Genomic DNA, 13,713 nt, shown 5'->3' on the forward strand with positions numbered 1-13,713 from the left:
TTTTAATTGTATATAGTTGATTTTTTTGTTATCCAGGGTCTCATGGAAGATCAACTGTTGTTGAATGAGCTACCCTGGTGAAATATGAATAAATAAATAAATAAAAATATTAAAGTATACAAGCATATCATTTTCACCATTGACCCGAGAATTGATTAGGATCTCCCCCGGCCCCGAAAAAATGAAAACCTGAAGTGAAATTGCATGAGTGTCAAATAATTCACGAATAAATTTGTATATTTTGTCCATAGCAATTAAAAAACAATTATTGTAGATTTTTTTTCACACCCAATGTGCCTGTCAAGTCAACCGCGACGACGGCCGAGGGGCCGAAATCAGAAGGGGGGCATCATGCCCCCCATGCCCCCCATGCCCCCACGGTCCTTCGATCTCAAATAACCAAACATAAAATAAAGTATTGAGACAGGGAAAAGTGGCTATACCCTATAAGGACTATTTCTGTGAAATATCAGCACAAAATAAAGGAATCATTCAATTAAATTTAAAACCCGAGCGAAAAATTATAGCGCCATCCTTGATCTAACAGTAACAGTTACTTAGACAGGATTCAAGATGGCAGCCCACAGTGAACACCAACGAGATGTGGACCATGAGGAAATTAAAAAGTTTAGGGATCATCATCGAATCTGTATTCCTGGTAAGATGATAAATAGAAATGTGTGAATATGAGGGATTACTATATTGTTGATATTTTTGAAAGTATTTGTGAAACTATGTCTAGACTCTAGTCTAAGTCTGACTTGAGTTGGAACTAAATTGTGCCTGCCCCACCTATATAGTTTCGTGTTGGTTTATGTCCTAGGCCTGTTACTGTTATTTGTTAATAGGCACTTCACTCGGGTGAGCGATCGTGCGGACAGAGCGCTAGATGTAGATTTTTGCATTGCAGTGAATGGCGAGCGCATGTCTAACACACACAGTTTGCTCCGCTCGGCACGTCTTCGGCCGAGTGCTAGACTCCCTAGAGCTGAGTTGCATTTGGAATTGCTCGAAAAAACAGACTACAGAGTCGGTTTCTTCCTTTATTCCGCTGATTTTGATTGGTCAAAAATTCCCGCGGTTGCTTCGTACATCTTCGGTAAACATCGGAAATATACAACAAGGAGTTTCAGTATGCCCATGCTGTGTGGAACCCCGTACTGAAGAAACATATACATGCATTAGAATAGAGAACGTACAAAGAAGGGCAACAAAATTAGTCCCAGAATTAAGGAAGCTTTCCTATCCACAACGATTTAAACAGTTAAAAATCCCAACTCTGGCGTATCGAAGAGTTAGGGGTGACATGATTGAAACATAAACACTTTAATAATTATGATCTATGTAGAAAACTTAATTTAGAAGAAAAATATAGTGAACATACCAGAGGTCACAGTGAAAAACTGTTCATACCAAGGACAAAGACCCGGAAATATAGGAATTCTTTTTATGTTAGAATACGTAAGACATGGAATAGCCTAAATAATGAAGTTGTCAATGCCCCAAGTGTGCACAGTTTTGAAGCTGCCCTGGATAGATGCTGGAAAAATGAGCCAATAAAATATGACTACGAAAGCCCTGTTCCCGGAAGTGAGCCAGCCATCTTGAGGAGGAAAAACCTAGAACTGTCTGAATACAGAGGCATAACATGCCTACATTCAGAAACTTCCCTAGGTATCCCTAGGTACTTACCTTCTTGCGAGGGAAGGACCTAATATTAAGGTATTTATTTTTCTTTGCTTGAAATCGCCTTCTTGTAATCATGAGATCTCATGTAAACTCGGTCAGTAATGAAATTATATATTTGAGAACATTTTGTTAAATTTTAATCAAATTTGGTCCGTAGAGAGCCAGCGGTGAGTGTTGTAAGGTGTTTGTGAATCTGACTCGGCCGATCGAGCAGGGTTGTTTTGAGCGTATACAAACAGCTGTGAGTGACGTCATCCCCGCTGCGATGGGCTCGAGTTTAGTCTGGGTATTCAGACACAGTATGTTTCAGCCGTTGTATATTTTTTAATTACGATTTGAGCTCTGTTCATTTTGAACTTTAAATTGTTATTTTGAAAATAATTTTGTAGAATTTGTGCGAAATAAGTATTAAGAACAAAACTGCAAGTAAACTTCAAGAATTTTGTTTGATTATTGATTTTTTTGTTAGAATGTGTCTGAATGTCTAGAATATGGTATTGTTAATCGAAGTCGTATTTTTGAATGGCACAAAAAGCTCCTTTCATGAATTTGATTTAGAAATAGGTCTACATGTATGAGATATGTTTCATGAATTTAATATCTGATTATGGACCTTGTTATGGTGTTAATTACTATTTTGAAGATATTATGAAATGAGATAAGACAATAATGATGAGACATTAATAATAATGTCTTAATGAGACAATAATGATGAAATTATTGAGACCATAATGATTATTATTTTGATAATTATAACAAATTAACAATTATAATTATAATAATTCTAATTGTAATAAGTATTGAGACAATAATATTAATGAGACATCAATAATAATAATTATTATAAAAATAATTATAATTATAGGCCTAATAATTATTGAGACAATATTATTATTACAATATTAATAATAATATTAGAAGATGATTATGATAACAATTATGATTATAATGATAATTATAATTGTAATAATTATTGAGACAATAATAATTATTATTACAATAATATTTAAAATATTGAATAAATATTATTATATTTAATGAATATTAATATTACAATTTATTATTATTGTAATAATAATAATTATTATGATTACAATGATAATTATTATAAAATAATTATAATGATAACAATTATAATTGTTATGATAGTATTATAATTGTAATAATTATTGAGACAATAATATTAATGAGATATCAATAATAATCAATATTATAAAAATAATTGTAATGATAACAATTATGATAGTAATAATAATTGTAATAATAATTGAGACAATGATATTAATGAGACAATGATAATTATCATAATGATAATAATAATTATGATTATAATTATAATAATAATTTTGCCAACAATAATGAAACAATGATAATGAGACAATAATAATATTGAGACCACAATAACAATAATGAAATAATATACAATTCAATTCAATTTATTTCCACTTTAAAAAGCAACAATATATACAAATCAATAAAATGTTTAATACATATTAGTATAGTGGGGCATCATAAAAAGCACAAATGATGGCTTATTAAAAATGACCCCTTGCAAACAAAGATAAAATAACACAAATGACAACAATGTATAATACAAAATAAAGGAGGGAAAGAACAAAGATTGAAATCATTCTTTCTTTATTTTTTTTCCTAAAAATTCTGAGATTATTATGTTAATTCTCTTTCTTTTATTTCGAATTATATTCATTGAAAATTTAATTTCTAATGTTCAAGCAAAAGAAATCCATATCAAGTCATTTTTACCCTGTGCACAAACCTACCACAGGACAATTACCCCGAAATAGGGTTAGGTGTAGAATTTTGGATATAGGGTTACAGTGTAGTTGTCCGCGGGGGGGGGGGGGGGGGTAAATTGTTCGGGGCAGGGGGGGGGGTAATTGTCCGGGGGCAGGGGGGGGGGGTAATTGTCCGGGGGCAGGGGGAGGGTAATCGTCCAGGGGTAGTCAAAATCATTGCAAAAAAGCTTTCAAAAGATTGAAATAAAGAGCTTGTACATTCCCCATAAGCTATTTATTACAAAGTGTGCCATTCCCAAAACAAAGAATAATAAGATTGCGCAATCATCTTTTGTCCACAAAAAGCCCTGTTTTTGTATCACAAAGATGACAATAACTCGACTTCTAGAAGTCGGAATTTGAAAATTCAAACAGTTTTGTGAATCGTAGATATTGAGCCTCATTGTGAGCATAAATAACATGCTGGAACAGCCTTTCCTAATTTTCACCTGAAGTGCCTTCTGTTAGTAGCCATATTACCCCAAAATTAGGATAATAATAAATATTGGCGAATGATACATTAAATGAAAGGTCTTTGCATTAGAAATGCAACAAACAAAATCAAGAAAATTTGGCCATTCGTTAAGGAGTTGTGGGCAAAAAGATCAAATTTTTAAAACCCATTCTGCCGCATAATTTGATGCCTCAAAATTTTTTGCGATAAACATTTTATGTTTGAAAATTGCTCCACGCCATTCCAAGAATATTTTCCCTCATGTCTTGCGCAACTTTTGAGTCCAAATTTACGATGCTCGGGTATGCGGTTTTAAAATTACGCAAATTACCTAGAAAAAATCAAGGTATGAGCTTAGCCTTGAGGACTCCATGATGATATTTTTTAATATTTTGACATATACTTCAGTCTTCTTCATCATGGAGCCTTGAACCGCCTCCCATATATGTATAAGTGAGACCTCCACACCCAAATGGATTTCCCTAGTAAATCCATATATACAGGGTGAAATCTGTTTATAAGTGTGAATTTTATTGATATTTGAAGCTTCAAACGCCTATGCGTATGAAAGATAAAAATTAGTCCAATATTAATGGCGAAAATGAGAGGTTTCTTACCAGACAGATATCGTGTAGATCCCTCGATCCGTGTGTCAACAAAGCAAACTCAATAGGTCTGACCCTTGAACCGCTTCGTTTTGACATACCTTCGATTAGCGATGTTACAAAATGCCGTTTTGAAGAACAATTTATAAATAAAAATTATTATTTAACAAATACTAAAATTTCATACGTGATCATAATGATATTGTGCATTGTCAATAGGCTGAATACTGAGCTGGACAATCAATAGGCCTACTCTATCTCTGTGTGGTCTCAATTGTCTGGATGGCGATTGACTCAATGATTGCTCAGTTTTTTTCCAAGAAGCCAAGACATATTTTGTGAAGAAAGTCAGATTTCAATGTTCTTTTGTCAAAATATGAAAAGCAATTATTGTCATATTTTACAGGTTTTGACTATCTACTGGCAGGAAGTGCAGTTATTTTTTTGTGATGTGCAATAGTACTAGCAAGTGCCTGACATCTAGGATATTTAAACTCTCCTACTTGTTAGATCTGAGTTGGTCAGTGTCAAACTTATTTACCGGTCATGATCATCATGCTGCGCTCGTTCACATGAAATTTCAAAGTAAAAAGACCAAAAGTGCGTATCGTAAATCTAATCCAATATCAAAGCTTTAGACACTGGTGACTGGATGCACTGACAAGATGTTTCCTCTTTTATTAATCCTTGGGCCCATATTTTTTTCATTCACTTTTTTTTTTTCTTCAATTTTGTCTGGCTGAGTCATCTGATTTACATAGTTGCAGATCAAGTCCACCCCATCCAAAAGTGGATTTTAATAAATAAAGAAAAATCCAAGAATCCTAGCTCTCAAAATTTCATCAAAATCAGATATCAAATATTAAAGAAGGTAATGGCTTTTTGAATTTCACTTATTTTCACAAAATGGTTATATGCACATCACAGTGATATGCAAATGAGAGAGTTTATGATGTCATTCACAATTTTTTGTTGTATTTCATTGTTTTAATTATATAATATTTCAGTTTTTGCAGATTTGACAGTAAGGAAGTACTTCATTGAATCATTTATATGATGCAACAGGGGAGATTCAAACCAACCAGAATGTGCTGTCTTGTGAAATAACTGCATATAAACTGTCTTGTGAAATAACTGCATATAACTGTCTTGTGAAATAACTGCATATAACTGTCTTGTGAAATAACTGCATATCACTGTCTTGTGAAATAACTGCATATAACTGTCTTGTGAAATAACTGCATATAACTGTTTGGTGGAACAAAGCAGAAGATTGAAATATCGTAACTTTCTTATTTTAAATGCGATAATGATGAAATTTTCAATGTTGTGTATGTTTATTTGTTTTCTTTTTATTCAAGTAAACCTTTTATTGGGGGTGAACTTGCCCTTTAAAAAAGAATTATACCTTCATCAGCAATTGCGTTGTTCTAGAAGACACTGTCCCCTACATAAAGGAGATTGTTTCCAATATCATAGATTTTTGCTTTTGTAAAAAAAAATTGGTAGCCGAATAATTTATAGTTTTGGTTTGGGAGACCAACTTTCCTTGATAATTTTGCTCCAGAAGGATTACACTTAGGCCTTGGCCTAATGAAATTGTGTTGAGGTGTTGTGGCTTAGTGGATAAGTCTCATGACTATGAAGCACATTGTCAGGGATTCAAATCATTTGCATCCTTTAATTGGCAAGGCATTTATCTTCACTTGCAACTCTCCTCCTAGGTGTAGTACATGTACATTAAATTGGTACCCAGTAGAAAGGAATTCCTTAAGTGCTTGAGCGCACAGTCAAGGTAGATGCGCTAAAGCTGGGGTAATAGTATGCAGCGTTTAGAAACTTGTATTGCACTATGTAAATGTTGCATATTATTATTATCAGTAAGCAAATTCCTCATGAAAAATCTACCCTTTTCCACTCTCTGCATAAAAATTCTCTGTCTTCTTCTGTTTTCATAAAAGTTTTTTTTTTCATCCACACACAATAAATGGGCTTCTGACTTCATTTAAACAAGTTATGTTCCAGGAAATTGCCTTGTTTCTTTTCTTCTTTTGCAAACCAAGGCTCCAATGTGGAGATTGCCACCCATATTGCCCGTTCACCTCTTCTGATTACAAAGGTCATAAAATTTTTCATTATGTTGGTTAATGTTGCTTTGAGATCAACATGGTGAAAGATGTCATTATGGCGAGATCAATTATAAACTATTCACTTCAACCTGTTTCTATCTTATTGTGCAGGTGAACGCCTTGGCAGTGAAAGTGAATATCATGTCGGCCCTGGTACATATAGAAAAAATGGCTTCATCTATGCCAGTCTAGCGGGACATGTTTGCTCCAGAAAAGAGGCTGAGAGTGTGGTGAGTTGTTACTCAATCATTTCTAGCTTGCTACCATGGGTGTTTTCAATTACAAATTAAAGTGGATGATTAGAGGGCTAATTTGTGCCATTTTTTATGTCCAATTTTAAACAAATTTTGGAGCTGTTTAGAATTGTCATGAAACTAGTCAGACTTGAGATTTCAGTTGGTGATCAGATATTGAAAAGTAGGCTCTACATGTATGTGTGAATTTAATGTATCTGACATGAGACTTCGAGTGAGTTTAAGGTGGTTTGGAGTGGCATATGTAGTGCATATAGGTCCTTACGTAAACAGGACATACAGATTTCATAATTTCATATCTTGGCACCTTATTTTACAGAATTGCAATGTGTCTTTGATAGGTAAACATATAAAATGTACTCATCTGTGTTTTAATATATCTTTGATACAGTTAGTACCAGAGTTGACAGTTCTGCAGCAGGAAATTCAAATTACAGTACCAAGACAGAAATCTTTAGTCACATGCAAGGTAAGCTGATTTGAAGATATATATTAAATGAAACACAAATATTGATTTATCAAACTGATCATGATTTTGATAGCTGTCTCTGAGTCACATTTAACTTATGCCTAGTTTTCTCAAATTCAAAAATTCTGCTGGCTGTGTTGACTGCCTTTTGTTGTGTGTAACTCCTACTCACAGAGTATGTTTTGTTCATACACACTTTACATAGTACATAGGTCAAGGTCATGCTGGGTTCATCCATGTTTATGTTCATCCATGTTCATGTTTTACAATATTCCAGATTCACACTATACTGGGGTCATTGAAACTAACCTTCATTCATTTTCAAACTTTGGTTTACATCTCTAATGTTTTAAAAGAGTTCATGTAGATATGATACTTTGGGACTGGTATTCTTACACCATAAACCTTATGTTTAGCCTATTTCCAAGAACCGAAATGAACATTTTGAAATCTGAAGTAAACTTTAAACATACACTGTAAAACATTGTGTTTTCACCTGCACAGCCCCAAAATTATGGAATGGCTTCCCGTATGGAATTACATCCTCTCCATCAGTAGAAAAGTTCAAACTTAGACCAGTATATTATTATTATTATCATAAACCACTGCACCTCAAAACACAAAACAATTTTTCAAAATTCCTACTTGTCAAAGTCACCTCTTAAAGCTTACTGTCATGATTTTATGAGAGGCTGCAGCATCAACATGTAGATCATATCTGTGGCTTCTTTTTTCTGTATATGTTCCCTACCATTGTGCAATATGAAAATTGCAAAAATTGTTTCAATTTGATGAGAACAGACTATGCAGAAGCAGAACTGCAGAAGGTATATATTAAAGATTTTATATGTTTAATTTAAACCCTTCATACTTAATTTTTTTTTTAAACTTCCAATTCTTTTCAAACAGTCCAGTGTAAAACGTAATCCCACCACATCACTTGCATCCTTTTGCAAGGCATTTTTCTACATATAGCATTCTCCACCCAGGTGTAGAAGAAATGTTCCTGGTACATGTACATGTAGGAAGGAATTCCTTGAATGCTCAAGTGACTGATCGGGGTAGCTTTGCTGAAGCTAGGATAATACAGTGCTAGGAAATGTTTGTAAGTAAATGTTGCATTTCATTATTATTTATTTGGACTTGAAAATTTGTCATGTCTGTGTACAGGTGGTGAGTATCACATCAAAGTTCTGCCGTTGTGATATCCTGAGTGTAGAGGGCATCCCATTGACAGAGACTTTTCGAGGAATGATTCGTAAAGAAGATATCCGTGCTACAGAGAAAGATAAGGTGGAGGTGTACAAGTCATTCAGGCCTGGTGATATTGTCCTTGCGAGAGTTGTATCCTTTCTCAAACCACACTTCTTTTAGCTAACACCTGTGTGTGAGAATTGCCTGTCTATAAAGGCTGTATTTAACTAGTAAAATTTCCTTGAATGAGGCTGTTTTATATTGTCTTGCCTGCATAGCAGAGCGAGACTATAGGTGCCGCTTTTCTGATGGCGGCGGCGTCGTCAACATCAAAATCTTAACCAAGGTTAAGTTTTAGAAATGTCATCATAACTTTGAAAGTATATGGACCTAGTTCATGAAACTTGGACATAAGGTTAATCAAGTATTACTGAACATCCTGCCTGAGTTTTAAGTCACATGACCAAGGTCAAAGGTCATTTAGTTTCAATGAACTTTGGCCATGTTGGGGGAATCAAGTATTACTGAACATCCTGCCTGAGGTTCAGGAATCTAAAGTTAATGCATAGTGCTCTAATGTTCAGATAATGGCTCAGACTTTCACTACTTAAACACCCTCTCCATCTTATTACAGTATGAGACTGTTTGCTTATCATTGTTTAACTACAAAAATGTTGTATTTTCGGGTATGAGATGAATTATTTACCTTTTAAATGTCACTCAATCACAACCTATTCTCATGGAATTTTGTAGCTAGGTCCACTGTGAGTGTCCCTCAGTATGAATGAATTTGAATAGTATAAGGTCATAGGTCAATTAATATTCCTTGACATATCATGTGCAGCTTTCATTAGGAGATGCCCAGTCGTATCTTTTGACTACAGCAGAAAATGAACTTGGTGTTGTGCTTGCCAAGAGTGAAGCAGGTTGGTTTTTAATTCATATCAAATTCCCTCTCACTAGCTAGTTTCAGCTCAGACTCTTTCAGTTAAAGAAAGTGGCCTGAATTTTTTGTCGTTACCTTTGCCTTCATAACGTAGTGTATAGCAACACTGAACACCTCAGTGATCTTGTGAAACGATAATATCTTACCGAGTCCAACTTTTGATAAAATGACATTTGTATGCCTCTGCGCATTGTAGGTGGTGACGGAGGCATTTTGTTTACAGGTTGTTAGTCCATCTGTCCATCTGTTTGTCTCGTTTTTGTTCTTGCAATAACTCAAGAACCATTTGACGGATTGTCTTCATATTTGGATCATGTATGTCCATGTGAGGATCAAACACCATATACATGTAGGAGAGCCAGTGGCTTGAAAAGTAGGGAGATCCATAACCAATAAATTACAGTGATACAAATGCAGCAAATAAATATATTTTGAATAAAAAAATAATATTAATAATGGGTATAGTACACAAAATGAGTTACGATATTTACAATGCATGACAAAACAAGACAAAAAAAAAATACTGCCCAATTTTTGGCAATAGGAAGCAAGTGACACATCAGTCAAATTTGAGTTATTGTTGTTTCTGAAACACTCTTTCTATGTTGCACGTTCAGGCAAAATTTTGGGAAGAAATTATCGTTCTATGGAAAGATATTGAAGAGAATATGCTGTTAAATTGCATTGACACCTATTTAAATGATGAACACACATTGCTCATTTACAACAAATTATACTTTTGTAACTTTCTTCCTTTCGCTTTGGTTCAAAGGCAGATCAAGACTGGGGTGCAAGGAACTATCTTTATTTTTCATTTAACCATTGAACATACCTAGGTATATTTAAGCAAATTTTGATCTGTGCCCCCTCTATTTTTAAATTTTCTCTTTGCGCCCCATCTATTTCAGCACCCTGTATTCACCATTACCTTATAAGTTATTGAAAATATTTGTTTCCTATTTTGCTTCAGGTGTTCCCATGGTTCCTACGAGTTGGTGTGAGATGACATGTCCAAAGACTCATGACAAACAACTCCGCAAAGTCGCAAAAGTTCAACCACAGTACATTGCTTACGCCAGCTAGCAGAAGACACACACACACACAGAAACTCTGAACATTAAACAGCAATAATCACCATGAAATTGTTTCGTGAATGATATTGTGAGTACATCTGGTGTCCACACTGAAAGCTGACCAGATGAATATGGAGAAAGGTGACCATTGAAGTACAAAGTTGATGCTGACCCACCTGATCGTGATGCTTCCAACCTGAGATGACAGTGCAGTATGTGATTCCGTTCCCGAGTAAAAGCTGTTAAAGCTCAATACTAACTTGACAATAAAAGCTACAAGATCAGATTAAAGATGCAAATTTATACATATTCGTGAAAAGTGTACTTTTACCAATCATTTGACAAGTGTTGTATCCAATTATCCATATTCTTTTTTTTTTTCTTCAAAGTATGGAAATTACTATTTTTTTTATTGAAATTGCTGCCAATTGTACCTCTAGCCTATGCTCATAAGGAAATTTTATTGCATGGATCAGCAATTTCAAAAGGAGGTAATTGTTTACAAGGTTGGATTTTTTTTTCTCCAGGAAATTAATATTTGATTAATTTTTGGGATGGAGGGGATATCCAGAGGAGGAGAAAGATTTTTACAAAATTGGAATAAGGACCAGAAATCAATCTTGGATGGTGGCTGATCAGAGCTTGAGGCCATTACTCAAGCACATGACAAACAGTTTCCAGCTCTTCAATCAACTTGAAATGGTTGACCTGATGCAAAACTAAATCCAAGGTAGTGTGTGTACGAAGATTTTGCAATCTTATATCATATTTTCAAGTCAGGCAGAGAGTTACATCAATGAAATACTTAATCATGATGGGCTGAAAGTTAAGATGGGGCTCACGACTATTTGGACGAATTAAATGTGCCAAAACTTTGCTATCTGGTCGTGTGATCTAGTCTTCTGACCCAACACTTTGTTTGGTGGTTACATCAAAGAGGCCATCTAAAAGTTATGTATTGTGTGGCAGGGATTAGAATTAAGAATGCTGCAAAAATTACCTTTTTGTACTAATGTTGCAATCCATGACCTTTGTTAATCATATTCCTATTTTGACAATATATACTGAAAATGATTTGGTTGCCGTTAGTGCTCATGTTCAGTGATATAGCTACAGTGGTTGGCAGTATTCCTCCCAGCCAGCTTAGGAGATCTCTGACCACCACTCATGAAAAACACTCATTCTGACCACCACTAATTTAAAAAGAAAAGTGTTTCAGACACAACTCCTTGCAAAGAAGAATTGCACTTGCATTAATTTCCATCTATTATCTTCTTTTATTTGCATAATTTACAATAAACATTACTACATTTGATAAATTTATATTTGTTTATTTTCAAAGATTTTTTATTGTTAGTTTGTCATTCCATGATGTTCATTCACTTTTGGCTTTAAGATCACTAACTCGGCCTAAAAAAATTGTATTGCTTTGAAATTGAGACCAGCACTAAAAAGTCCTGAGCTAGAACACTGCATGTTCTATTCTTTGTATTTTTATCTTTTGTTTCTTGAAGAAGACAAATTGATATCACCAAAATACATGTGGAAAGCAGTGCCTTTGGGTTGATGAATATCTAATGTTTTTGTCTTTGTGATTCAAAAGTTATTGTCTGATGTGTATTAAATAGTCTGCATGGCAGGAGCGAACCAAGACATTTTATAGGCACCAACACTTTCAATAGCTTTATTGCTGTCAACATTACAATAGTCTTTATCATATATTTAAAATAAGTTTCTATAAGGTTGTGATACCTAGACATAAATCATTCTTGTGACAAGAATTTCTTGAATTTACCAGAACTTAAATCCTTAAAATTGTGGATTTTTATTAAAAAGAATGTGGGGATTTTTATCATAATTAAACCAAATTATGGAGATTATATTGTGATATTTCTCTTCTTTAAGTCTAACAAATTTTTGTGGTCCCCTAGGGATTTGGAGTACGTAGTGTTACCTGTAACATGTATAAGGGAAATCATATAAAGGCCACCTAAGGGGAACAAGAAAAGCGGTCTTCCTGGGCAGGTGGTATTTAAAGACAGTTTCATTCATGCATTTCTCAATGGGAAAATTATTCAAAAGGAAACCACACTTGTGGTCTTCATTATATTATATTCAGGTAGTCAGTAAAGGCTTTATCCCCCAACCGGCCATACTTGCAAGTGCCTGCTGTCCACTTGCAAAAAGTTGGGCAAAATTTGAGGACATGGTGAGTACCGCCTCCGTACGGAATTGGGAGCACGCAGACAGGACGTAGCACTTTCACTGAATGAGGATTTTTTGCCGTGTGCGGACTATGATGGATTCACTCCCAGTACGAGTGATGCGCGTTATCTCTACTGCCAATGTATACACTTTAAACTTGAGAGTGAGCAAGGACACCATACGTGAGCAGCACGTGTATTACACGTCCAGTCTCCGAACAATAATGTGGCATTCGCATGGAGATTATACGTTGTACAACCTACTTACCACTTGCCCAAAGTAAGATGCACACAACCACTCACAGCAATACGTTGATGTACCCCTCCCTACTCTTGCCACTCGCTCACCTTTTTCAGAAAATCGTGGGGGCTGTAGCCTCCCCCAAACAAAGTTAAGAATAAAAATATGCATGGTGGGTCGTGACCTAGCATTAAGTAGGTTTGACTGTCATGTCAACAGCTTGAAATTCCTCATCTAAATGATCCTTGCTAGCACTCTATAGTCAAGAAGATAATTTTGAATAAAAAAATATACACAAAGTTTAAATAATATGATCATGCTATTGTTATGATTTATGTCTTTCAGAGTTACAAAAATGAGCAATTGGTTATTTCATGTTTGATGTTGACATTTTGGCATTGGTGTTGGGCCAAGTTTTACATCAGCACAGCACCAAATGAAAATAAAGCCTTATTTTCATTTGGTGCTGTGCATCTTGGGACTAGTTTCATTTGGTGCACAGAGCTTTTGTAAACCCACATTAAAGACAAAAGAAAGTAATTGCAGCAAACTATTATTTCATTAGAAAACCTTTAAAATCAAGGTTAATTACCAACATATTATCATAGATCTTGGTCTGGTATATTGCAATCTTAGCTGAAAACAGATAATTTTCATGA

At 34.7% G+C, this 13,713-nt stretch overlaps 1 protein-coding gene across 1 annotated transcript; it reads left to right on the plus strand.

Moving 5' to 3' along the window:
• The first annotated feature begins 545 nt into the window (after positions 1-545).
• On the plus strand, positions 546-13,357 carry LOC129272799 (exosome complex component CSL4-like). The gene is made up of 6 exons (XM_054909903.2): positions 546-658; positions 6,785-6,903; positions 7,319-7,396; positions 8,567-8,740; positions 9,435-9,516; positions 10,507-13,357. Exons 1-6 carry the CDS (start codon positions 574-576, stop codon positions 10,617-10,619), a joined length of 651 nt encoding a protein of 216 aa, XP_054765878.2. The 5' UTR covers positions 546-573; the 3' UTR covers positions 10,620-13,357.
• The last annotated feature ends 356 nt before the right edge of the window (positions 13,358-13,713 follow it).

Source organism: Lytechinus pictus, chromosome 12, assembly GCF_037042905.1.
Source record: "Lytechinus pictus isolate F3 Inbred chromosome 12, Lp3.0, whole genome shotgun sequence".
In the NCBI taxonomy this organism is placed as follows: domain Eukaryota; kingdom Metazoa; phylum Echinodermata; class Echinoidea; order Temnopleuroida; family Toxopneustidae; genus Lytechinus; species Lytechinus pictus.